Source organism: Coenobita brevimanus, chromosome 77, assembly GCF_032717465.1.
Source record: "Coenobita brevimanus isolate Jiangsu-jjx chromosome 77, ASM3271746v2, whole genome shotgun sequence".
NCBI classification, from domain to species: Eukaryota; Metazoa; Arthropoda; class Malacostraca; order Decapoda; family Coenobitidae; genus Coenobita; species Coenobita brevimanus.
In genome coordinates this window covers 23,539,343-23,564,063 of record NC_137030.1, presented here as the reverse complement: position 1 = coordinate 23,564,063, position 24,721 = coordinate 23,539,343, and the positions used below count along the sequence as shown (strand labels likewise).

Genomic DNA, 24,721 nt, shown 5'->3' with positions numbered 1-24,721 from the left:
ACCTTTCAGACTCCTGGTCATCTTCCTTTCGGGACAATGGTGAAAGCTTTCCCATTGCACTTGATATCTCAAAGGCTTCCAGTCGAGTCTGACATAAGTCTTTAATTATCAAACTGCTCTCTTACGGTTTCTTTCCTTCTATCTGTGTCTTCATCTCTAGTTTCCTTTCTGATCGTTCTATAATTGCTGCTGTAGACGGCCACCATTCTTCTCCTGGATTTATCAATAGTGGTGTTCCTCATGGCTCTGTCCTATCACTAACTCTCTTCCTTTTATTCATCAATGACCATCTAAGCTGTACTTCAAACCAAATCCACTCATATGCTGATGATTCCACCCTTCACCTTTCCATTTGCTTCCCACAGCATCCATCTCAGCAGTTACTTCAACAAACAAGGGATGAGGCTATGGCACACCTAATGTCTGTCTTGGCTCGTGTCTCTGACTGGGGGAAAAATAATCTTGTGTTCAATACATCATAAACTCATTTCTTACACCTATCAACCAGTCAAAATCTTCCACAGGAGTACTTACTAATGTTTGATAATATCCAGCTCATTCCTGCATCTTCTTTAAACATACTTTGGGTCTCATTCCCTCGGAATTTATCTTGGAAAGATCATATTCTATCTCATGTAAACTCTGCTTCTAAGAGAGGAGGTGTGCTAAACCGGCTCCGTATTTCTATACCCCTGCACAGTTGTTGACTTTATGCACGGATTTTATTCACCTCACTGTAGAGTACAAGTCATGTGTGGGGAGAGTCCATACATACAGCTCTTCTCAACAAAATGGAGACTTTTCGTCTCATTAACTACTCCTCTTACTTGCTCCTTTCAACCTCTGTCTCCTCGCCGGACTGTTGCATCTTTATCTCTTTTCTATCGCTACTTTAATGATCACTGGTCCTCTGAACTGTCTGTTTGCACCCTTCTACCATTACGACGGGCGCGTAGCACCCGTCTAGCAACAAATTCTCTTCCCTTTTCTGTCCAACTCTCTAATGCAAGAGTGAACCTTTACTCCAAGTCCTTTATAAACGCAACATGTCAACTTCGGATCTGTCTCCCTTTGTCTATATTTCCTACTTCCTATGATCTCCATTCTTTCTAATGCAGTGTGTCCAGGTATCTCAAGATGATCGGATCCTGAAAACCTAAAGATGTATCTTTCAAATCTGCATCCTATAGCATACCTTATTACATCAGGGAGGTCGCCCCTCCCAGTTGGCAGTAGGGGAGGGTCAATATCAGGTGGGTCGGGCCTTAGATTTCAAATGGACATAAAATCGTGAATTTTCACCCAGTTTACTCCAAATTTGATATGTTACATCTTTGACTAGATATCCTGTTGTGTTTAGACGTCAGTACTAAAATGACTGCCGGGGTCCGCTTTCCTGTGCCTTGGCACCGTTTTTTGTTGTTTCAGTTTCGTTTAAAGCGATAAGCTTTTCGTACTTCTAGTGGTAGGTTCACTTTCTTTGCACAAAAAATGTCGATAGAAGTGCTGGAAAATGTTTAAAGGTTGCAAGCATACGGCCGAAATTTTTGTTGTTGCTGCTGTTGTTCTTGCCTGAGGCTCATCTGAATGTGAACCCGGGGGACTGCAGGTTTAACTTGCCATTCTGCAGGCCACCATGTACCATTTGGGGGATAAGGACGGAGATGAGGGGGCGTTTGTATAGCCTGACCAGTCACATCAGCGACAGATGACAGTGTCCCTCACCAGCACCGTCGAAATCGTCAAAGGATATAAACGAGCAATGTGCAGAAATAAACTGATGGGGAAAAGGAGGCAACAGGGGGTCTCCTTAGCCCACGATTTTACTGTCAAATATAGTGAACGGGTATAAAGGAGGAAATGGACACGGTCTTTCAATATGACCTTGAGACACACTGAAAGAGGGCCTGATTGCATCCATCAAGCACACACACACACATTCATCATTTCCCACAGGAGGGAGGAGGGAAGGGGCAGAGTCATGGGCAATTGAGAGGAAGTCAAAGGAAAAGCGATGAAGGAGGGAGAGGAGCAGAGAAAACTAAATGCATTTAGTATGTATATATACAGTATATATATATATATATATATATATATACTTGTGGTAGGTGGTGGCGACCATCATCCACTCACTTGATGTAGTGTTGCCTACTTCCTTCCTTAGCCTTTATCATTCTTTTTCTGTGCCTGCCCTCCTCTCTTCCTATTTCTCCCATCTTTCCTGTCACTTCTTATTGCTTTTCTTTCCTTTACAGGTGGCTTTACATTGAGTGACAAACCAAATGGTTTCCTGTAAGCCAGGAAGCCATTTACAACGCTGGGTGGTAACTATATAACCAAACCATGCGTGCTCCCTACGTGTCAACAAGTGGGTTGATGAAGGGTTAGTGCCCCTTCCCGTAAAACAAATAACTCAAAGTCAAATGGCCACCCCTTGCGGGACTGTGGCGTCTGGCAATAGATAGATAGATAGATAGATAGATAGACATACAATATATATATATATATATATATATATATATATATATATATATATATATATATATATATATATATATATATATATATATATATATATATCGCAGAGAGAGAGAGAGAGAGAGAGAGTTTTACGATCAAGACGGCTCTGGCATTCTATTCCAGGTGATGCCAAATGTTTTTACTTATACTGAGAGTGAATTATTGGTGTCTGAGAGAGCTGACACACTTCACGTGGGGGAAGAAAATGAAATTACGTACATAAGAGAAATTTAGGTAAAATGGAATTAGAAAACGAAAGGAGAAAAATACTAGAACTGGAACCGGCTCAGTGTTGGAATCACGAAGGGATTGGGTGGGGTGGGTGAGAGGTGTGGAGGGTGGGGCTGGGGGTGGGGAAGGCTGGATTGAAGAGGTCAGGAGCTTTCGGGAGAGGCGGGGAGGGTGAAGGATGGTTGTGATAGGCTGGAGAAGGTAAGTGATATTTAGGCAGAGACAGTGAGGGTGGAATTAAGGGTGGAGGCTGGGGAAGGGTGACTGGGGAGAGTTTAGGGTGATCAAAGTGTGTGTGTATGTGTGTGTGTGTGTGTGTGTGTGTGCAGTCTTGAAGAATTGAGATTAACAAGCACGGATAACAAGAGGGTATCGAGACACATATGATTGATAGTGCGTATGTGTGTGTGTGTGTGTGTGTGTGTGTGTGTGTGTGTGTGTGTGTGTGTGTGTGTGTGAGAGAGAGAGAGAGAGAGAGAGAGAGAGAGAGAGAGAGAGAGAGAGATGTAAACTAATGTACTATACAACAAGTAAAAAGGGATAAGACTGATGCAAGAGCTTAAGGAATCTAACAGGGAACTTCACAAATGTAGCCAAAGTCTACGGGCGTGAAGTAGGCGTGTCACGACCCTAAAAACTAGATTCACTAAGTCACTACCGTCTGTGAATGAATAGCCTCGTTCTCGAAAATCATCAGTGAGAGACAGATGCGCAACTTTTTCCCCACCGAACAGGATTCTTTCACCTCTTTTTTTTTTTTTTTTTCCTGTGCTCATTTTCCCTCCAGTAAGGACTTTTTCCTCCCATACACGCAACTTTTTTTTTCCCCTCGCTTCTGCAACTTCTTCGTCGTCAGCACAACGTATTCAATGCATATTATTGTTTCCTCTGCACGTGAGTTATTTTGTTTCTCTTGCGCACGTGCATTTGTTTTTCACCCGCACCATTTCTCCTCTCGTATACAACTTATTTTCCATGCACTCATGACTCCTCCCTTCTTCCCCCCCCCCCCAGCGTGAGGTTTTTCCTCGTGCATGCAAACATTTCCTCCTCGCAAGTGCTACTTTTATCCACACACACACACACACCACTATTATTTTCCTGGTGCACAAGTATTTCCCTATGCGCACAACTTTTTCCCAGGCACCCTAGTTTATTCCTAGCTCGTGTGACTTTATCCCTGATGATCTGAAATTTTACCTGGTTGAATCGTACTTTCCCCCATATGTGCCTTTTATCCCTGCTCACAGGGCTATTTCGCTCATGTTCGCGACTTTTTCACCTGAGCTTGGCTTTTTCTGTCGTGTATGACTTTTCCCCTGAGTGCAACTTTTGTACCCCCTCCTCCATATGTCTACCCCCCATGTATATATGTCCCCCCCCAATGCATACATGCCCCCACTAAACTTGCTGACTTAGCACGCTTTCCCAGGACCTGAAGCCTGGGAAGAAGGCGTTATTGCATCAGTTCTTAGCAGGCAGCCAAGATGGGCAGACTATTTTACTGTGAGCTTGTAATAAACTCCTTATCTAGCTGTTTGTACACGGAGTTTCTATCACCAAAGTATAGCAAGTTACATTTGGTAGCAGCGGTGTTTCGAACCATCAGATTCTGACCGCCTCCTTGGACTTTTAGTGATACCACAAGATACACGACATCTCGCATCTGCCAGCCTCGCCCCTCCTCAGTGCCTCTAGTGGTGTAATACCTGGTTGTGCTTTCTGAGTGTACAATTTTTCTCACCAGTGCTCACCTCTCAAACAACCCCACCCACACGCCTTGTTCCTGACCGCCCGTGTCACGTCGCCGACCTACGCACCTGTTGCACCTGTTCCCAGCACCTGTTCCCAGCACCTGTTCCGAACTCATCATAACTCCTGCCCCCACGGTGCCACTTATCACTGTCTGCCCACTGCCTGCCCACCACTATTCTCTGCATTTGCAACTCAACAGCTCTACACCTACCTTGAACCAACATCTGCCCTCACAACCCACCACCGGCCCCATCGCCGCCACGCCCTGCTGTCACCCGCATCTGGTCTGCATTACGGAGCCTCCTAAGATCGCCACTCCCTGCCGGTGACTCATCGCGGCGTCTCTTCTCCTCTCCGCCCAGCTGTCTCTCCACCGCCGCCCCGCCTCGCCCCGCCTCGCGCCACCCAGCCCCGCCCTGCCCCTCCCCGCCCCAGCCCAGCTACCCCCAGCCACCCCTGCACGTCATACATCTCGACACTCCCATCTCTACTGTGTAACTATAGTATATCTTTCCTTTCTATAGAGATTATCCTCGATTTTCTCTACAGATTGGTTATTGTAAATAATCTATCTCATCCTTCGCCTTTTATTTAAACCATCCATCCCCGCACCTTCATTCATTTTCACGCCTACTCGTGTATTCCATTCTCTCATTGTTATATTATACATTTCCACCTACGTATCCATCTTCATCCTTTCATTTTCCATTGCCGAATTAAATGTCATACTTTCCACGTCAACCGCTTAACACCAGCCCTCTCGACCCGGAAACATCACCTGACCATACCCCGTCTGCCGACTCTAACACAATCACTCATTTACGAAGTGGCAAAGAGTACCACCGCCCTGTACCTGAGACTCCCATTTCACTTCCCGCAGAATCACTTACTACCCATCCTACACTCGTAAATCCAGATACCTCCTCCTCTACTCCTGCCTCTACACTCCCTTCTTCTTCCTCTACTCCTTCCCCTGTCGTTCCCTCTCCTGCCTCCCTCCATACCCCGTCTTGCTCGCCCTTACCTGCCACTACCTTCTCTCTCTCCCACACCTCTCCTGCTGCCACTTCTGCACTTCCAGCCATGGCCAACCCTCCACAGTCTATCTATCTCGACAGGACCCAACTTGGTCTGTCTATGATTTCCTCAGAGAAGTCGAAACAGAAATACACAATAGACAAATCACCGATGAATCACTCAAAGTGGCTTACCTCATGGGTCGCTTGCACCATGGCAAATCGGACATCGGATCCGCGATCCGTGCAGGACATTTCGATAGCATTCGTACCTTTGCTGATTTTCGTACGGAACTCATCAGCCTTTGTTGCCAGCATTCAAATACTGCGTCTCTCATGGGATTCATTAATCTTCTAAACCAACTAGATGAGGACTTGCGAGTCCCAGCGCAATATGCCAAGCTCCGCGAAGCTGCCGCCGCCATGAAAGCAACTAGTAGCGAGATGCTCCAATTACTTGTAGGCACGAAATGGTTAGAAGACAAGAATGGCGTTCCAATGCTTTCACTCACCAACTTTGCTGGCTTAATTGGTTACCTGAGATTCCTTCACTGGCTTACTCCTAAACAGCGAGAGCTAGCCTTGGAAATCGGTTTCAATCCAGGAGATAAAATTATTCAGGTCACTAAAGCCATTCATGAAAGAACAGGTTCGAACTACATGTGTCATGGCACCACCCAACCCTTGGCCTCCTCAGTCTGTCACACCTCCACTACCCCAGACCAATCTCGCTCCCGTCCCACCACACGCGGCAGACCTGCCACACATCGTTCTCCTACCGCTGGTCGTGATCAATCTAGCGCCCGACGGAACAGACAATCTTTGATTCTTTGCTGGTACTGTGGTCATCCTGGACATTGAGCATCCAGTTGCGACCGTACATACAGACGTCCTCACTCCCAAACCAGACAGCGTACGCCTTCCCGCTCACATCGTCCACACTGCAAATACCACAAATCAAGCACGACTCACACCACTGAGGAATGTCGTTACCTCAATCGCCAACAGTCGGGGGAAACGCCGCACCCGTATCGGACCAATATCACGTAGAACCAGAAACCCAACTCCCCATCCGCCATGTAGGTCCCATAACATCCTCGGGTTTAGTCATTCTCGGATGCAGTCATGACATACCAACGTCACTCTTCTTGGACACAGAATCTATAGTAAATCTCATCTCCGAAAATTCCTTACAAATTATTCATCGACATCACAACCACGTCAGTTTCCTAGAACCACCAGACATTCACCTATGTGGTGTCGACAGCTCAGAGTTTAAGGTTAAGAGAAGAGTCACCCTTGAAGTCAAACTACACGGAGATTTTCCCCCTATCCCCATTGAATTTCATGTCACTAATGACTTGCAGTATCCCATAGATGCCCTTATTGGTGTCTCCACCATGGCACAACACTCCATTGCATTATTACCTGCTTGTGGTAGTATAGACATTTCTGGATTCCCGGTTTACACTATGGAAAGTCCCCGTCCTGTTCTTACGATCAAATCAGTCCTTCAATTACCTCTGTCCCTATCACTACCAAAAAGTCCAACCCAGCCCAAACCACCACTATCATCATCTGAGAATACCGAGATCATTCCCTTACTGACTGCGAGCAAGGACATAAATTCCTCAATGTCTACTGATACATCATCTCAGCCTTCGAACATGGCTCTTACCTCCTCTCCCGACAACACTGTCGCTGACTCAGACATGTCTCAGTTACCTACCTCACACAGTCTGAATGATCTTCTCCAACACGCAGAGACGAAACGTGCAGTAACGAATACGTGCACAATTTTGTTACCTCATGAGTTCACCAAAGTCTCTGTTTGTGTTGCCGGTGCGAAAGAAGGAGTGGATGTACTAACCCTACCTGAGACGTGTTGTGTGAATGGCTTAACTTATGAGTCAGCGAGGTGTACAGTCTTAGGGGACAGTTTATGCTACCTGTACTTGCTCAATGTCACAAATGCTCCACTAAAACTTAAAAGTGGTGTAAAGATTGGAGACTTCCTAGTATACCCAGCGGCTGTAAAGGTGTGCCAGGATTCCTCAATGCCTACTATTAACACTGATGATAGTACGCCAATCGGTGTATGTACTATTAACTCTACGGGATCTGCGCCGACATATTCACCCGATATGCTCTCACATCTCACTTGCACAGATTTCCCAGAAAATACACCTCAACTCCTCGACCTTCTGACCTCGTACAGAAACGTGGTTGCCTTACCCGGTGAACCGATGGGTAGAACAGACCTTGTCAAACATACGATTGAACTACTACCAGGAACTCAGCTGATTTACATACCAGCGTATCGATTTCCTCACAGCCAGAGAAAGCAGACAGAACAAATGGTACAGAACATGTTAGACCAAGACATTATTGAACCCTCCGTCAGTCCATGGAATAGCCCACTTTTCTTAGTACCAAAGAAGGACGGCAACTTTAGACCAGTAGTCGACTATCATAAGGTCAATTCTGTCACCGTACCAGACCGTTTCCCGTTACCCGTCCTCACTGATTTGCTAGAATCCCTTGGTGAAAATAACGTAGTCTTTTCATTTTTAGGCCTCCTCAGCGGTTACTGGCAGGTCGAAATGGAAGAGTCCTCTCGCCCAGTTACAGCCTTCAGCACCCCTTCAGGACATTTTCAGTTTAAGAGACTCCCTTTTGGTCTGAGAAATGCTCCTTCCGTGTTCATGCGACTTATCCATTCAGTCTTCAGCGGTATGATGGGACACTCTCTTTTTGCTTACCTAGATGATATCATTGTTGTGAGTAAATCCATCCCTGATCATTTTACCAAACTCCAGCAAGTCTTTGAACGCCTCCAGCTCGCAGGCCTGAAAATCAATCTCAGTAAATGTGACTTCCTGCGAAAGAAAATCAAATTCCTAGGCCATGTCGTAGATGCACAAGGCATTCCAGCTAATGAAGATAAAACTAAGGCGATCATTAACTTCCCAGAACCTACCACTACCGAAGCTGTACGAAGTTTCCTGGGCCTCAGTGGCTATTATCGTCGATTCATACGGGATTATGCACAGATCGCCGCTCCTCTGACCCACTTACTCAAGCAGAATGTGCCCTTTGTTTGGACTAACGACCAGTCACAGGCCTTCCAAAAGCTAAAGACAGCTCTTGTAAATGCCCCTGTTCTAGCGTTCCCTGATTATACCACACCTTTCCTTCTCTGCACAGACGCCTCAGGCACTGGACTTGGTTCCGTTTTGATGCAACTCGATGAAGCATCAAGGAAGCACGTAATAGCATATGCTAGTCGCACCCTTACAACCGCTGAACGTAACTACAGTGTCACAGATCTCGAAGCGCTAGCGGTAGTCTGGTCCTTGAAACATTTCAGAGATATAGTCTATGGTTATCCAGTGCATATCCAAACAGACCACCTTCCACTATGTGATTTGTTCAAGAATCGCAACCTAACAGGTAGGTTAGCTAGATGGTCTGTCATCATCCAGGACTTTAATCCCACTTTTCAATATGTACCAGGCAAGTTGAATGTAGTCACAGACGCATTCTCACGTCACGTAGGAGCAGCTATAACATCACTGCAGCCTGAAGTAACTGAAAACACTACACTAACGTCAGAAGTTGTTCGAAACTTTCAGCGCCAAGACCCCATGTGGTCCGAAGTCATTTATTTCCTAGAATCTGGCGATGCCTCGACCTTACCTACTCTGCCAGTATCACTAGATGAGTTCATGCTAGATGATGATCTCTTGTACAGGAAAACACTGCTAACAGGCAAAGCTATGCCCAATCGCGAAGTACGCCAACTTGTTGTCCCCACTGCCCTGATACCAAAGGTTCTTCATATTGTTCATTATACTCCTCAAGCTTCCCATCCAGGTAAAGACCGATGCTTGCACCAAGCACGTCTCAAATACTATTGGCCAACCATGCGCCGCAATATCAATGCCCACTGTGACTCTTGCCTCTCCTGCCACTGCCACAAAGGATCAACCGGCTTACCAACACCTCTCTTACAATACCCAATCCCGTCACGACCATGGGAAACTGTCTCAATCGATCTCTTAAAACTACCTCTCACAGAATCTGGCGCTGAGTACTTGTTCGTAGCGGTCGACCACTTCTCCCGCTACTGTGTCCTCGTACCCCTCTCCGACAAGACCGCGAAGAGCGTTGCAGGTGCCTTTGTAGATCACGTAATTTGCCCGTTCAGTACCCCTCATACCATTCTTACTGACAACGGTACAGAGTTCAACAATAGCCTTCTAGATGAGATCTGTCGCCGCTTTCATACCGGTAAGTGCAATGTCGTGCCTAACCATCCGGCTTCCAATGGCCTTGTAGAACGCCACAACCGCAAAATCTTAGAATGCCTCAGACATCTAGGCTCCCATAGTTCGTCCTGGGATGACTGGATTCCCCAAGTGGCGTCCTCCATCAATAGCTCCATCAATGCATCCATTGCTGAATCTCCCTTCTTCGTCCTCTTTGGTTTTGACAAGGACCTCCCATACTCTCTCTTATCCTCAAAGCCAGAACCCATCTACAACATGGATGATTATGTTAAACTAAATTTGGCCAACTTCCAGACAATCCACCAGTATGTCCAATCCACTTTGGCTTCCTCTCAGGAGGACATGCTGCAGCGCCAACATAAGTCCGCCTCTCCTATCACTATCAATGTAGGCGATCTTGTCTTTGCTCATTCCCATATGCGTTCCTCTAAGTTGGATGACAAATTTACAGGGCCCCACCGCGTCCTCACTCAACAAGGCAATAAATTTCACCTCCAGGACCTGTCCACTAAGGACACCAGATGGGTCCAAGTCGATGACTTAAAGTGAGCACCCCGTGGCCTCGTGTTGGAAGAGTCACTTACACAACCTCCTGCCCCCTCTTCCCCTCCTCCCATCCCTCAGTCTACCTTGTCTCCACCTATCCCTCAGTCTCCTTCCTCTCCACCTCCACCTGCTCATTCATCAACCAATCAATATCGGTCCAAACTGTGCTCTGTCCATCAACCTCTTCACGACCTCCCTCATTAACTCTACCCTGATTTTCTAGGTACGATGTTAGCGATCTCTCTGCTGGCAATGCTGACCCTCCTGGGATCTGGGTCAGGTCATGACGATGGTGGAGTACGTCCCGGGGCCTTGGTCGGCTCGGGAGGCGAGGTAATGCTTATCGAAGACGTAGCCTCCTTGCGCTACGATCTTTCGCCCCTGGCCGACATAGCCATTGCCCTACCTGCCTACGCTACCAGCTCCGCAGAATCAGGACCCATCTCACGGCCCTCATGGGAACACACAACCCGAATGAGTATCTCTATAACCTTTTCCTCCCCCTCTCCTGGCAATTGCAATACATAAGTAACAGATTCACTGAGCTCAATGACACATTTTCCATTCCGACACCCGTTGGTCGTTCTCATGTGAAACGAGGTCTCTTCGAGTTCGGCAGTGAGATTCTGAGTGGCTTGTTTGGCGTTGCTACAGCCCGTGACATTTCTGGCTTCAAATCTGATCTCACTCATTTAGCTTCAGCTCTAGAATCCCAACGCCGAGTCATTAAAATCCAACACACTATGTTACAGAAGCTCACGACCCAACTCAATGAAGTCACGTCCACTCAAAACAATTTCACCGATATCTTACAACGCCACCTGTCAGATCTCAACGTTATCTCTCAGTTCTTCTACCTCAAACTCCACATGGATAATCTCCAACTGGCCGTTGACTCTCTCCTGTCTCAAGTCTCTACCTTGGTTCGTATCCTGGTCGATGCTATCAATGGACGTGTCACTGCCAACTTAGTCCCTGTCTCAGCTCTCCGTTCTGTCCTGGAATGGGCTCACTCCACCTTCGGTCTCTCCCCAGTCCTCCCCTACTCCTCCCTTGAATATTATTATCCTGTTCTCGAAGCCACTCTTCTCACCACAGACGTCATCGTCCATATTCTTCTCCGTTCTGCCATAACCTTTAACCTTTTCCACATCATTCCTTTCCCTTTCCGCCTCAACAACTCCTTGTTATAAGTATCTGTTCCTTCAGAATATTTCCTCCTCTCCCATGATCATCTTTCCGTTGCCTTCCTTTCTTCCACAGACCTCCTCCCTTACTCCGACCTCTCGTCTCTGGGCTGCCCACCTTTTCGCTATCTTCCCTAGCAGTGCTACACCCTGTGAGTCTGCTTTAGTTCGCAACCATTCCATCTACTCGGCCTGTTCTTTTGCCCCAGCTCCTGACCTCCCGGTCCACCATGCTCACCTCAACCATGTCCAGTACTTCTTCTATGCTGTTCCCATCTCTGTCACAATCATGTGTCCTGGTTCTTCAGTTCAATCCGTCCCCGCTAGTGGTCTCTACAAAGCACCTGACTCTTGTACCGTCAAATCAGAGTCCATCATAACTTATGCCACTCGCTATCACCAAGCTGTCCGTAAACACTCCTATGACATCTTTCAACCACTCGACATGCCTTCGACCCTACCATCTGCCAACATTACCATCACCTCCCCTAACTTGCGCATGCTAACCTTCCTCAATGACAATGATTTCATTATGGATCAATTCTCTCTGGCCTCCAGTCGTTCATGGGTTCATCCAACAGTTGTGTTTCCCCCTGTGGTTATCGCTTTCATAGGTTTTCTACTCATCATCTGTGCAGTGCATTGTTGTGTCAGAAAAATGGAACGTCGACTCCAGGAAATCAGAGTCGCTACAGGCATAGTATGCCCTACACACGACGTAGAAACTCCCCGTACTTAGTGCCCTCACATTCAGTGACTCCCAATGCCATCTGACAATTAACCAAACTGTGAACAGAACTCTGCCTCCTAGAATATGATGGTATTTCTTTAATGCATTACTGAGTGACAGTGTATCCTACAGAAAATACAAAGGACAAAAAAAAAAAAAATGCACGAAGAACAATAGAACTCTCATATCTACTCCTTGTTTATCATGTATCAAACTATTATTGTGTCATTCCCATTATGTCTATGTATACCTTCGACCCTTACTGGACTCGTACCTATTAATCCTTGTATATCTTATATGTATATATCCTTCTAATTCCCTCCCCTCAACATGGCCATGTCTCCCCTACTGCCCCTGTATCATACTTATCCCTTGTACACACCTCCCCGACCTTATCTTAATACTATCATCAAACACCCTTTAACTCCTGGTGTCAGGAGACACCATCTCAGCTACCCGGGGGAGTAGTGTACCCCCTCCACAATATGTCTACCCCCGATGTATATATATCCCCCCCCAATGCATACATGCCCCCACTAAACTTGCTGACTTAGCACGCTTTCCCAGGACCTGAAGCCTGGGAAGAAGGCGTTATTGCATCAGTTCTTAGCAGGCAGTCAAGATGGGCAGACTATTTTACTGTGAGCTTGTAATAAACTCCTTATCTAGCTGTTTGTACACGGAGTTTCTATCACCAAAGTATAGCAAGTTACACTTTTTTCCTCTGGCTTTTTTTTTTTTTTTTTTTTTTTTTTTTAGTGTGAAGTTTTTTCCCCATGCCCACAACTTCCCCAATCAACAACAAAGGGGGAGGCGGTGGCTCAATCGGTAGAGAGGTGGCCTGCATTCCTACTGGACCCAGACTCAAATCCCGGCTGGGTCAGGGAATAGTTTAAGGACTTGAATTTCATTAATCAGACTGATCTACCAGAAGACCCGCCGATATGTCGTAAAAATATCCCCACTAATACCAGTACACTAGTCCTGTATGAGACAGCCATAGCATGTATTCAATATGGACGGTTGGTGTTAGCGCCGAAGTGGTGACATGTGGAGGTATATGGTATGCAGGAAGACTACTGGGCATTGCGGAATTGGTCACATCATGTTATTTCGTGATAAATATTGCTTTAGTATAGTTATATTATGCATAATTTTTTCATATTTATCATAATATAGCGTTGTTTATAATTTAAACCGATAGACCCTGATATACGCTCGATTTTCAGTTCATTCGGAAGTTAATACAAGTGCAATAATTTTCGAGACTCCTCGAGAAGTGGATGTGTATTAGTACATATTCACAGATATTACACAAGATTCCAGATAATGCATGAGTCTAGGCTCTGATAATGTTCGGGAGACAAGCAGGGTATTTATTGTGCCTGCCTCGAGCCAGTGGACTTGCATGGATGGTCGTAGCGAGAGCGGACGTGTGCGCTGAACTCTTCTCTAGCTTCTTTTTACCTCGCCCGGACGGTGTCCGACGAGGTATTGTTTTGGTTGAGTTGTTTGTTTGTTTGTTAGGAACATAACGGGAAAACGGCGGAATTAAATTCATGAAACTTTCAGGATGTGTGGGCACTGGTCTTCAAAGAAAGTTATTAAATTTTGGAGGTGATCGAGTGACCCTGAAAGGTCAAAATCAAGGTCACGAATTTTCAGAGGGTTATGACTTGAAAACGGTTGAAGATAGAGATATTAAATATTATGAACATACAGGAACTCGTAATATGGGTTTTCATTGGGCACCAGGACCTTTGACCTTGAATGGCCTTGGTAGGTCAAACACAAGGTCACGGATGTTCAGGGGCTATAACTAGAAAATGGTTGAAGATAGATATTTCCTATTATCAAAGTATAGGATATGCTATATGAGTTTTTATTTGGTACCTTGACCTTTGATTGTAAGTGACTTTGAAAGGTCAAACTTAAGGTCACGGATATTCAGGGGACTATAACTCGAAACTCGTTGAAGATAGCGATATTTACCATTACCAAAATATAGCAAGTCTCTTATGGGCTTTCATTTGGCAGCATGATCTTTGACCTTGAGTGATCTTGAAAGGTCAAATGCAAGATCACGGATTATAAGAGGGAGTAACTTGAAAACATTTGCACAATTACATTAGACTTCAATTGTGCACTGACACAAAATGGCAGAAACAAATCAGTATGTAAGAACAATATATTAACTGCTGTCGGATGAGGTTTGTTGCACCTGGCACCATTTGCATTTTTTTTTCTTTTACTCTTCTGGTAGTGACTAGGTTAGCTAGTTCTCATTTTCCTCCCCTCCCTGCTAGCTGGGTCCAGTAGATGTCTGTACCTTTATACTGAAATTGCCTTTGCTTACTTGCCTCTGGATATGTCCCCCCACTGATCACTCTGTGGTTGAAATGACACAGACGCAGTCTCCCGAGAGTGGTTCGAGAGGGCAATCTCAGACTTAGATGTTTAACCTCAGCTCTACTGGCACTTGCTCGTTTCTTCTCTTTTTACCCGTTTCCTCCATGTGGGGAAAGTGGTTACTATGGTGGACGCCCCTGCCACCCCCTCCCTTCCTTCATAAGGGAAGGTGGTCCTGATAGACCTCTGACTGCAACACAGACTGACTGCCCCCAAACTGAACGGCCACAGACTCGATCCCCACGTGAAATACAGGTGTACGATGCTCAGTTTGCCACCCTCCATGTTGTCGATTTCGCTGTCATGAACAGTCTCAATCCTTTCATTACCAAGAAGGTGATTGATGGTTGTGATGGGGAGGTGGAACTAGTAAAAATAAAAAAAACTTCCTAACGGAGACCTTTTAGTTAAAACTGTCAATTCATCTCAGGTTAAGGACTAGCTTAAACTACATAAGTTCCACTGTTACGATGCCGAGCTAAGGATCCCACATTCCATGAATTCCTACAAGAGTGTCATCACCTGCAGGGACCTCATGATTATGGATCTTAGGTGAATTTGCTCATGGGTTCGTAACTAGATTCACGGAGGGCAAGAGGACGAAGACTGCCACCATTATCTTGACCTTTGGCAAAGTGAGTCTTCCAACCCAGGTCAAAGTTGGCTACGAAATTGCTAACGTCAGGCCATATATCTCAAACCCCCTTCGTTGTTTAAAATGTCAGTTATATGGACATAATGACAAGACTTGTCGGGCTACCCAGTCAGTGTGTGGCCAGTGTGCAGCACAGGGTCATGATGCTGAACGCTGTGCATCTGAGACTGTATGTTGCTTTCACTGCAAGGGTGCTTACTCAACTTCCTCAAGGGATTGTCCCAACTGCAAGAAGAAGAAGAAAGCTGTCTGCACAGTGAAGGCGACTGAGGGCATCTCCTACTACGAAGCTAGGAATAAGGTGAAGGCGTTGCATGCAACTCCCACACTAAATAGAACCTATGCTTCGGCAGTGATGTCCTGTCCTGTGATGTGCTCTGTCGAGACACAGACTGCCCCTGCCCCTGTTCTTCATGCCACTCACTCAACCTCTCAGTCTCAGACTCCCCTATACTCCAACTCTCTAACTAACATTATAATTACTTCATACTCTCAGGCTGCTGCTGCCTCTCAGCCAATAACGCCTAAACCGAAGTCCATCAAGTCTATGAAGATTAATCTGACCATACTCATAGAACAGTCTCGTTCTCATGTTATTCTTGCTTCTGCTCCAGTGAGGGAGGGAAGAGTCAGTTCTTTCTCAGGGGAATCTGGGAGCCTTATTATTGATGATAAAATGGAGGTTTCCACGAATAAGCACAGGGATGCGACCCCCTATAGTCACTCGCCTGTTGGCGGGCAGCATGAAAAGACTAAGCACACTGGCCCCCATTATAAATCTTAAACCGTCACATTCACTGTGCTGCAGTGGAACTGTAGGACTCTTGGGAATAAATTACACAATATAGCAACTTTGCAATCTATACACATGCCAGACATTGTTTGCTTACAGCAGACATGCTTGGAGGATCACCGTGATCCTCCACAGTTCAAACACTACCACTCATATAGATGATAAATTATGATGGCCACGGAGTAGACATATACATGCACAAATTTCACCCACAAACACAAGTGGTTGTAAATTCTACTTTTGGAGCTGTCACGGACAGAGTAAAATTTACTAACACGTATCTGTCTATCTGCTCTCTATACTGTGCACAACATGGCCCCATTGATCATAATGCTTTAAATTCACTTTTTGACCACCATCCTGGAAATAAGTTAGTGTTGGGCGACTTTAGCACCCATCACTATCAATGGGGTAGCTTAGGGATCGATGGTCATGAGCAGTAGGTAGCCAACGTAATACTACAGTCCAACCTCTGTCTTCCGAACAATTGTAGAGCGCCTCGTGTAGATGATCGTACTTGTAATATTTCGGCCATCAGCTTGTCCCTGGCCTCCCCAGGTATACTGTACATCAAAAGTTTCTCATGGATTCTTATGACGATTCCTTGGGATGTGATAATCTATCTATCTGTCTTTCTTATACACCCGACGTTCTTTCGGACCCTCCATCTCCAAAATTTAACTTTAATAAAGTAGATTGGGGATCATTCTCAAGGATGGCCGATTTAGATATATCTGGGGAGACCGTTGATGTAAAAGTCGAAAATTTAACCAATTCCATATTTCCCGAAGCTGAGGCTGCTTCTCCCAAGAGTTCTACAGTTAAAGTGAACGACAGCTCATCTGTGGACGCCAGATTGCCGAAAAGCATTAAGGAAACACAGTAGGAGATACAGGATTTTGATAGCCAGGCTACTGAGGAAAACTTTATTGCATACAAACAGGCACGGGCTGAGGCAAGGAGAATAATTAGGAGGGCTAACCACGGCTCCTGGCGGTCATTCGTGTCAACGGTGACTTGTTTTACTCCATTAAGTAATGTCTGGTTCACTATACTATTATTTAATATTAAACTCCCTTCTATCTCGGCGACCACTCTGCAGGTAAATACATCTACAACAATCCCGTGGACGTAGCTAACATCGTCGCCACGAGTTTTTCTCATGTAAGCAGATCAGCCAATTATGACGGGCCTTTCCAGCTTCATAAACTCACTGCTGAGCTACAAATAGTAGACTCTGCCACAGAAGACGAAGACTTCCTGTACAACGAAGAGTTTATGATAGATGAACTGCTCCTTGCCCTTGAATCCTGTAAAGACACCAATCCTGGACAAGATAACTATCACGCACAGTATGATCCAGCATCTTAATCAGGACAACTTGATAAAGCTGTTAACATTGTACAATCAGCTTTAGGCGTCCAGAACGTTTCCAAACTCATGGCATTTTGCGCATATCATACCAATACCCAAAGAGGCTGGTCGTTTTCTGAATCCCACCCCATTACGTCCTATTGTGTTGATTTCTTGGCTATGTGAGTCCATGGAACGAATGTTTAATAATAAACTTCTTTTTGTTTTAGAGTCAAACAGTTTGTTAAATGATCAACAATGTGGCTTCCGTAAGTATAGATTTTCACTAGATCCTTTAATGAATCTGGAGCATTGCAATTTGGAGACATTTGTCAACAAAGAATTCATGATAGGGGCGTTCCTGGACATCCATAAAGCCTATGATACGACGTGGCAACACGGTATACAAATGAAGCACTATGCTTATAGTTTAAGAGTTTAATTTCCTTCTTTTTTCTAGTTTTTTAAGTGACTGAAATTTCACTATCAATTGCCCCGCAACGTAACGTTGGATATATTTAACCAAGAATACGGGGTGCCTCAGGAAAGTGTGCTTAGTCCCAATTTGATTAATATTAAGATCGGTGATATTCTGTCATTTACCTTCTATCCTGAAGAATCTTAAATAGTCACCCTGTGCTGATAATTGTGCAATATGGCACTCTTTCCATAATGCACAATTTTTGGCTGGGCAAGTTCAAGCAGCTTTTGATTCCATCCACTAATGGGCCTTGCAGTGGGGATTTAAGTTTTCTGTTCCTAAGTGCGCCGCTGTAATTTTTACCACTCGTAACGTCCCTGATTTGCCTTTGGCTTCGGATAATCAAGCAGTATCTTTTCAAGACGCTGTAAAGTTTGTGGGACTGTATTTTAATCGTTGATTGATCGTTAAATTTCCTGTTAATAATTTTCTTGCTCGTTATGATAAACCGTTAAATGTCCTTAAGTACCTAGCAGGTACTACTTGGAGAGCCGACAAGAAAGCTCTATTAATGGTGTTTAAGTCCCTTATTAGATCTAAAGTAGACTATGGCTCACAGTTGTATGGGTTGGCATCTGATGCCACGTCGAGGAGGCTGGATGTGTTGCAGAATAAATGTTTGCAAATGTGTCTTGGAGTCTTAAGGTGTATACATGTAGCTCGAATGGAAGTGGAGGCAAATGTACCGCCCCTTTGTACTCTCCGCAACCATATGCTGCTGTCCTAAGGTATAAGAACTTTTAGAAAATTTGATGTTGACACTTGCCGTTCGCCTCCACTTACTGACTCAGGAGCCTGGTGAGAACCTCAGTGACTGTGACAAGTTTGTACTTAAAAGTACAGCGCATTGGAAGCGACCCAGCTTTAATGTTGATGTTACATGGCTCCTATCACCAAAGACCAAGGGGTCGAGTGAGTGTGCCCTCAGATTTTGGTTGCTGACTTCTAAATCTGTTTACCTCGGAACTTTTTGCTGTTGGCAAAGGCATAGGCTATGCTCATAACTATAGGCATGAATCATTCGTCATATATTTGAACTCCAAGTCAGCCCTTCATGCAACTGCTACTTGCACTACAGATTCTCCTGAGATCCAGGGCGGCATCATTGATGAATTGCAATTTTGCGAAAAGTCTTTTATGCTGATCTGGGTGCCTGGTCATTGTCGTATAAATGACAATGAGCAGGGTGACTTACTTGCGAAGTCGGCTGTGGATCTCGAGGAGACTTGGGACTTTCCTCTTAATCTACGGTCGAGTCTCTCCCTCGGAAAGAAATCAATAAATCTTCTGTAGCAAGGACCATACTCAGTATACCAACATGCAAGCAACTCCTTGGCAACTGGGACTCAGCCAATCTTCCCAGTCGCCCTGGAAAAGCATATTGGCAAGACTTTGAATGAATTGCGCTATAACTCATATGACGCCATACACTGAAAGACAACTTCCACTGCACTGTGACATCTGTGGTGCGGTGTTAGCTATCGGGCATATAAATCCTGCGCTGTCAGTGATTTATTCGTGAACGTGCGTCACTTATAAGTTACTGGGGTGTAGCAGATGTCCCCTTCACCCTTTCCACTATCCTGGGTAATGGGGATATTGTTATGACTGATAAACTGACGGCTTTCTTGAGTGAGACCGAATTGATCAGAGTGATGTGACTTTTTAATTGCGTGGAAATGGTTTTTATCAACTGTATATATGTATATAGTTCATTATTTAACTGGGGTTGACTTTTGACGTATCTGAATTAGTTACTGCTTCTGACTGATCTATTTCTTATATTGATGTCGCCATTATTAAACCAAGTGCCTCGCCTGACAGTCGACAGATGATGAGTGAAAGTGTGCAATATAGAAAGGTATTGGGAATTTTCAGTCGATGGTGCTCTGTTTGGAGAGGTATTTCACCTTTTTGTCTCCGCCAACGAAGTTGGAGGAGGTCATGTTGTCACCTATGTTTGTTTGTTTCTTTGTCTGTCTGTCTGTCTGTCTCTCAGGACGATATCTCCAGAAGTTCTCAATTAATTTCAATGAAGTTTTGTGGAAGTGTGGGCCAAGGGCCAAGAAAGAGTTAATTAAATTTTGGGGCCGATCCGGAGCATCGCGCACAATATCTGCAAAAGTCCTCAATGAATTTTAATGAAATTTTGTGGAAGGGTGGGCCATGGGCCAAGAAAGAATTCATTATATTTTGTGTCCCATCCGGATCCAGAATCCTTTTTCATGGCAATGGCATTGGAGGGGGTATGCGCTGTATGAGTTCTTTCTAGTTTACATTTGTAAATACTTTACAACAGCAAGTTTAAGTTTTCTTAATTAGGGCCGACAATAATTGACCTATATGAAACAGTTCCTGAATCCCCTGGTTCTCTCCTGAATCCCGTGGTTCTTTTGGCCGAGGAATTTTATCCATAATTGTAGGCAAAATGATTATTTAGGTCAGTTTAGCTATTTATTTTTAGGGACTAGTGTAGGTTAGCGATTTTTTTTTATTAGGTTTAGCAGTGTTAGGGTGATAGAAATTTTTTTGTTCAAAAAATACAAAATACAAGAGCCTATCTATCTGTTCATATACTTGTGTGTACATATGTGTGTATAAATATGACTTAATGACCAGGGTCATAAGCCCAATGATCGATAGCCATTCTTAAAGAAAAAGTCAGGAGCGAACCAGTCTGTCACTCGTCACGCAGTTCCTGTACCACAGGTACTGAAGTTTTTCTCAACTGGAGCACTGGTCACGCAGTTCCCGTACCATTGCTGCTGATGTTTTTCTCAGTTGGAGCAACTGGATGAGTTGAAAATCAACTGACCAAGCACAGTTGTGCGTAATTGTTAAAATTTACGCATAATTTGCTGCCTTAAAAAATCTTGTACATTTTCATTGCTTTATTAGCATATTTTCACTGGAAACATTTGGCAACACTGCTACTCCCGGTTGGCGGCAAATCAGCGTTTGTTTACCCTCGAAGGACCGGATTCACTAACTATCGCACGCTCTTGGAGCCTCCCTTACCGGCTGCGCCATTCCCTTTCGGTGTTACACTGGTATGCACAAACTGTGTCGGCCGCCGTCTTTGTGGTGTAGGGTCTGCCGTTCCCTAAGGGACCTCCAGACCCCCTGTACAGGATCGTAACTTGGAAATAGAGGCACATAATATCAATTACATGATCCCTGACCAAAACAAAGTTATCTAAGTGCAGGGTACTTCCTTACGTAGAGTATTTATGCACCTATGTACTTACGTACTCACTATGTACATACTTACGTATGCATCTACGTAAGTACTTACATATCCACGTACGTAATTACGTACGCATCTATTTACGTACAAACGTATGTACATATCTATGTATGGATCCATGTTCGTACTTACGTACGCATCTATGCACATACGTACGCATATGTATGTACTTATGTATGCATATATGTGCGTCCATACGTATGGACCGATGTACTTACTTACACAACTATGTACGTACTTACGCACCCATGTACGTACGTATGCACCCATGTGCGTACTTATGCATCTATGTCTGCCCTTAGGTACACACCTATGTACTTGCTAATGTACGTATGTTCATGCTTAAGTAGTCTACATAATTATGTACGTACCCATGTATTTACGCAAAAAATGACATGCACACGTTCATATTTATTTACAGACGTACATGTGTATTCATATAATTATGTACTTACACACATTTGCGTACATAAATACTTAAGCACGTACGTTATGTAAATGTATGAGTAGTATTTTTTGTGCAAAGAAGAAGGAACCAAAGGCCAGAAGCCTGCAAATTGTTCCCTCCAGGAAAAAACAAAAAACAAGATAACAGAAAGCCAAATTCAATATCCATTCATTTTGAGTTACCTGGGTACACTTCGGTTGAAAGACTGGAGATCAGAGGCAGTAGGAAATACAGAGGGAGACAGTTCCAGAGTTGACCTGTTGCATACATGAAGGACTGGGAGTAACGGTTCACACTTGCATTAGGGAGTCGGGCAGAAATGGGATTAGAGTTTGTTGCTAGACGGGTGCAACATGCCCGCCGTAGTGGTGGAGGGATGCAAACAGACAGTTCAGAGGAGCAGTGACCATTGAAGAAGCAATAGAAAAGAGATCAAGATACAACAGTGCCACGAAGCGACAGAGTCTGAAGGGAGCCAGTAATAGAAGGAGAGTTAATGAGACAAAAAAGCCTTTGACTCCACCTTGTTGAGAAGAGCTGTATGTGTAGAGCCTCCCCACACATAAGAGTTGTACTCTACACAGGGGCGAATAAAACCTGTGTATAGAGTCAATAAATGTGCAGGGGTAAGGAAAGCACTGAGTCGGCTTAGCACACCCAACCTCTTGGAAGCAGATTTTACAACAGAGGTAATAAATTATATTCTTTCCAAGATAAATCCCGAGAGAATGAAACCCCAAGCATGTCTAAAGATGATGCAATATTAAGTTGGATACTGTGAAAAACCAGAGGGTACTCCTGTGGAAGATTTTGTCGGGTTGATATATGTAAGAATTAAGTGCGTATGCACATAAATGCTTAATTATGCATAAATTACGCACACGCATAAGCACAGTGTACGTAATTACGTACGTACGTAAGTGCATATGTAGGCAAGACAGCAGTACACATGCCTACGGACATTCTTGGGTACATACATGCTTATGCACTTCGTAAGTACGCCGTTGCGCACATACGTACGTACTGTATTTGCGTACATTGGCATAGGCCTTCATGTATACATACATACGTGAATGCTTATGTATGTACATAAACACTTTAGTCCGTCTTGGGGTTGGTCGAGCAAATTTTCGCCACCAAATTTCCTACTCGCCACGGAACAGACTTGGAAGGGAGTCAAATACAATGTTGGTGAATAGCCCTGGAGGGATTGTCGTTGGCCGCTATGCGACAACGTGCCCAACTGCCATCCAGCAGCTGTTAGTGAATCCCGGGCCTGGCTCATGGCAGTGACAGTGGTTTACTACAAACTGTTCTTTCTGGCAAAATAGACATGAAATGTGTGTGTGTGTGTGTGTGTGTGTGTGTGTGTGTGTGTGTGTGTGTGTGTGTGTGTGTGTGTGAGTATGTGTGTGTGTGTGTGTGTGTGTGTGTGTGTGTGTGTGTGTGTGTGTGTGTGTGTGTGTGTGTGTGTGTGTGTGTGTGTGTCACACACAAAAAAGGAGTAAGACTTTGATATTTATTTTTTGTAGTGTGCAGAACCAAAAAGTTAAAAAGTTTAGGCAGGTCAATGATATTCTTGTATGTACAATAATTCATATAAAATGCCGTTCATGAATATTCAAATATTTCATGCATGATATAGTATACATAAGTAACTTAGTAATATAAGTATCAATACTGGATACTTTTTGGAGCTCTGTTTATTGCTGATGTTTCATTATTTTGTATATCATAATGTAATATATTCACAGATCTTAAACCATGGCTACAAGGTGCAAATACTGGGAAGACTACCTCAACACTGGCTTCACCGCAATTCGCGCCAACAAAAGTGTTGAGAAATCATATAACACCTTGTGCCATGTTGTCCTGAGTGCAGAGTAGATGAAACCTTCGATAGTCAAGTGTCGCCTACAGATGACGCATCAAGAACGTGCAGAAAAGGATTTGGAATTGAAACGCCCTGAGCTTCGGCTCCAACGTCAAAACTTCGATGTTTGTGGGTCTTTTCAACAACACAGTGCTGCAGCAGTGGGGGTCTCGTGTCAAGCTGAGTCAGAAACTGCCAAATAAAAAAAGCCTCACATGATTGGAGAGACGCTTATCAAACCCTGCATGTTGAAGATGGTGAAGAAGATGGAGAAGACAGCGTGAAGAAGATGAAGTAAGTATCTCTGTCAAATAAATACTCTTCCGAGCCGTATTTCTTATATGTTTATGGATGTGAAAGAGCAGGTTTTGGATTAAATCAAAGCTTCTTTGTTGTTCTTTCAACTCGACAACTCGATGGATGTGAGTCCATGTTCTCAGTTGTTTGTCTTCGTGAGGTACATCCATCCATATGACATCATTGAAAAATTGCTCTTCTGTTGTGCACTTCAAACCACTATAAAAGCTGATAATGTCATGAAAAGGGCTTCTACCTTTTTATATACCAAAGGTCTGCAGTGGGACAAAGTGTGCAGGGTTTGTTTGGATGGAACACCAGTTATGCTAGGATCAGAGTCAGGATTCCAGACAAGAGTGAAGGAGCTGGCATCCAAAACTAGGGACAACCACTTAATGGTCCTCACTCTTCCTACCTCTGTGCAGGAAGTGCACGATTCTGTGATCAAAACTGTGAATTACGTGAATGCTGGGGCACTTAATGCTCGTTTATTCAAAGAACTCTGCAAAGACATGGATGCTGACCATGAGGTCCTTCTTTTCTACATGGCCGTATGCTGGTTGTTGAAACGTAGCGCTGTGAATCGTGTCTTCGAAATGAAAGACGAAATCAGGTTCTTTGTGGAAGTGCAAGAAAAGTGAGATCTGACTCACTTCGATTATGAAACGTGGGGTAAACGGTTTGTGTACCGGGCGGATATTTTCGACCAGCTGAACAAGCTGAATTTAAAACTTCAGTGAATGGAAACACATGTTCTATTTCAAGACAGTCTACCGGCCTTCATATCAAAACTGCGGAACTGGCGTCAAAAAGTCATTCTTGGGAACATCATCATGCTTGAAAAATTCCGTGGAGTGGTTGATGATTCTGAAGGATGAGATAACTGGA

The 24,721-nt window shown here is 44.4% G+C and overlaps 1 protein-coding gene across 1 annotated transcript; it reads left to right on the top strand.

Moving 5' to 3' along the window:
• Positions 1–23,550: 23,550 nt before the first annotated feature.
• LOC145408512 (zinc finger BED domain-containing protein 5-like) lies at positions 23,551–24,474 on the top strand. The gene is made up of 2 exons (XM_080279243.1): positions 23,551–23,665; positions 24,107–24,474. The coding sequence occupies exons 1-2, from the start codon at positions 23,551–23,553 to the stop codon at positions 24,472–24,474; spliced, it is 483 nt and encodes a 160-aa protein (XP_080135369.1).
• The last annotated feature ends 247 nt before the right edge of the window (positions 24,475–24,721 follow it).